This window comes from Alligator sinensis, unplaced genomic scaffold, assembly GCF_000455745.1.
Source record: "Alligator sinensis unplaced genomic scaffold, ASM45574v1 scaffold595_1, whole genome shotgun sequence".
Lineage (NCBI taxonomy): Eukaryota > Metazoa > Chordata > Crocodylia > Alligatoridae > Alligator > Alligator sinensis.
The window spans coordinates 143,069-144,169 of record NW_005843385.1 but is presented as its reverse complement, the minus strand read 5'-3'; the positions used below and the strand labels follow the sequence as shown (position 1 = coordinate 144,169).

Genomic DNA, 1,101 nt, shown 5'->3' with positions numbered 1-1,101 from the left:
CCCACCTCTTACCCGTCTCTTTTGTCCTGACCCGCCGTCTGTAGAGAACAGCGCTGGAGGAGGGTATCTGAGCCCCGGTGCTTGCAAAAATGGTGACGTTGTAGAAACTGAAGGGTTGCAGGTGGCTGCAGGTAAAAGTCCCCTCCAAGACTTTAGAAGTCCACTCTATTGTGGCTCCTTGTTCCCAGCAGGGGTCGGCCTTGTGGTGTACATCTGCCTGGCACTTGGCCCATATGGTCGATGTGCCCTGGCAGGACTCGATGGGTTTGCAAGCCCAGCTGAGCCTGATGCTGGTGGGTGAAATCTCTGGGGGGCTGATCTGGGGGAGGTCTGTGGAACAAACATTGCATGGGGGGTTATTCCCCACCCCTCTGATACCATGACTCTGCAGAGAGCTGCAGTCAGACCAGCCCTGACAGCTATGGTGGGGCAGGGTGAGAAGTCGGGCTCACTGATGGCAGCCTCTGGGGACAAGCCACAGGGGACAGAGGATGTGTGACCTCCATGTATATGCTGAGTGCAGGGGCAGCTCTGGCCAGAATACAGGCAACATGCATCAAGGACACAGCACATGTGGAGAGGCACCCCGCCCCCGTGTCCGTGGGGCTGCAGGCACCTACCAGGGCCCCACGGACAGCAGAAGCCCCTGTGACCTGCAACCTCCCCTGCTGTGCCTCCTCCTGTGCTGTGCCTCCTCCCATGCCTGCTTGGTTTAGTTTTTCATAGCAAAGAGTCACTGTGGCCAGATCCCTGCTGGAAAGAAGTGCAGCAGGAGGAAGGAGCACAGCCAGAGCAAGGAAAGGACAGGGCAAACATTAGATCAGGTAGATGAATCCGAACTCCCTGGACTTTGAATGCTGATGTCTGCCAGAGAGAGAGGAACAAGGGAAAAGCCCTGGTCAGACCCTGGTCACTTTTCCTTCCATAGTTTCTGTGGCAGAAATGCCACCGTCAGTGCCCCTCTCCAGAGATCTGTCTCCACCAGCGTGAGAGGCTGCTGTTGATCCCTCAGGGCAGGGATCTCCCACCTTGTCTGCATGACAAAAGCCTGGCGCCTGGGAGGCGATGCTCTGGTCACCTGGGCAGGGGGGAAAGGCCCGG

The 1,101-nt window shown here is 57.7% G+C and overlaps 1 protein-coding gene across 1 annotated transcript in view; it reads right to left on the bottom strand.

Annotated features, from left to right (window-relative positions):
* The window catches only part of LOC102388166, a 15,754-nt gene that overhangs the window by 3,421 nt on the left and 11,232 nt on the right, over nt 1–1,101 (bottom strand). Inside the window, exon 5 of the mRNA XM_025195069.1 lies at nt 6–330. Coding sequence (XP_025050854.1) covers nt 6–330 — 325 coding nt within the window. The remainder of the gene's footprint in view (nt 1–5; nt 331–1,101) is intronic.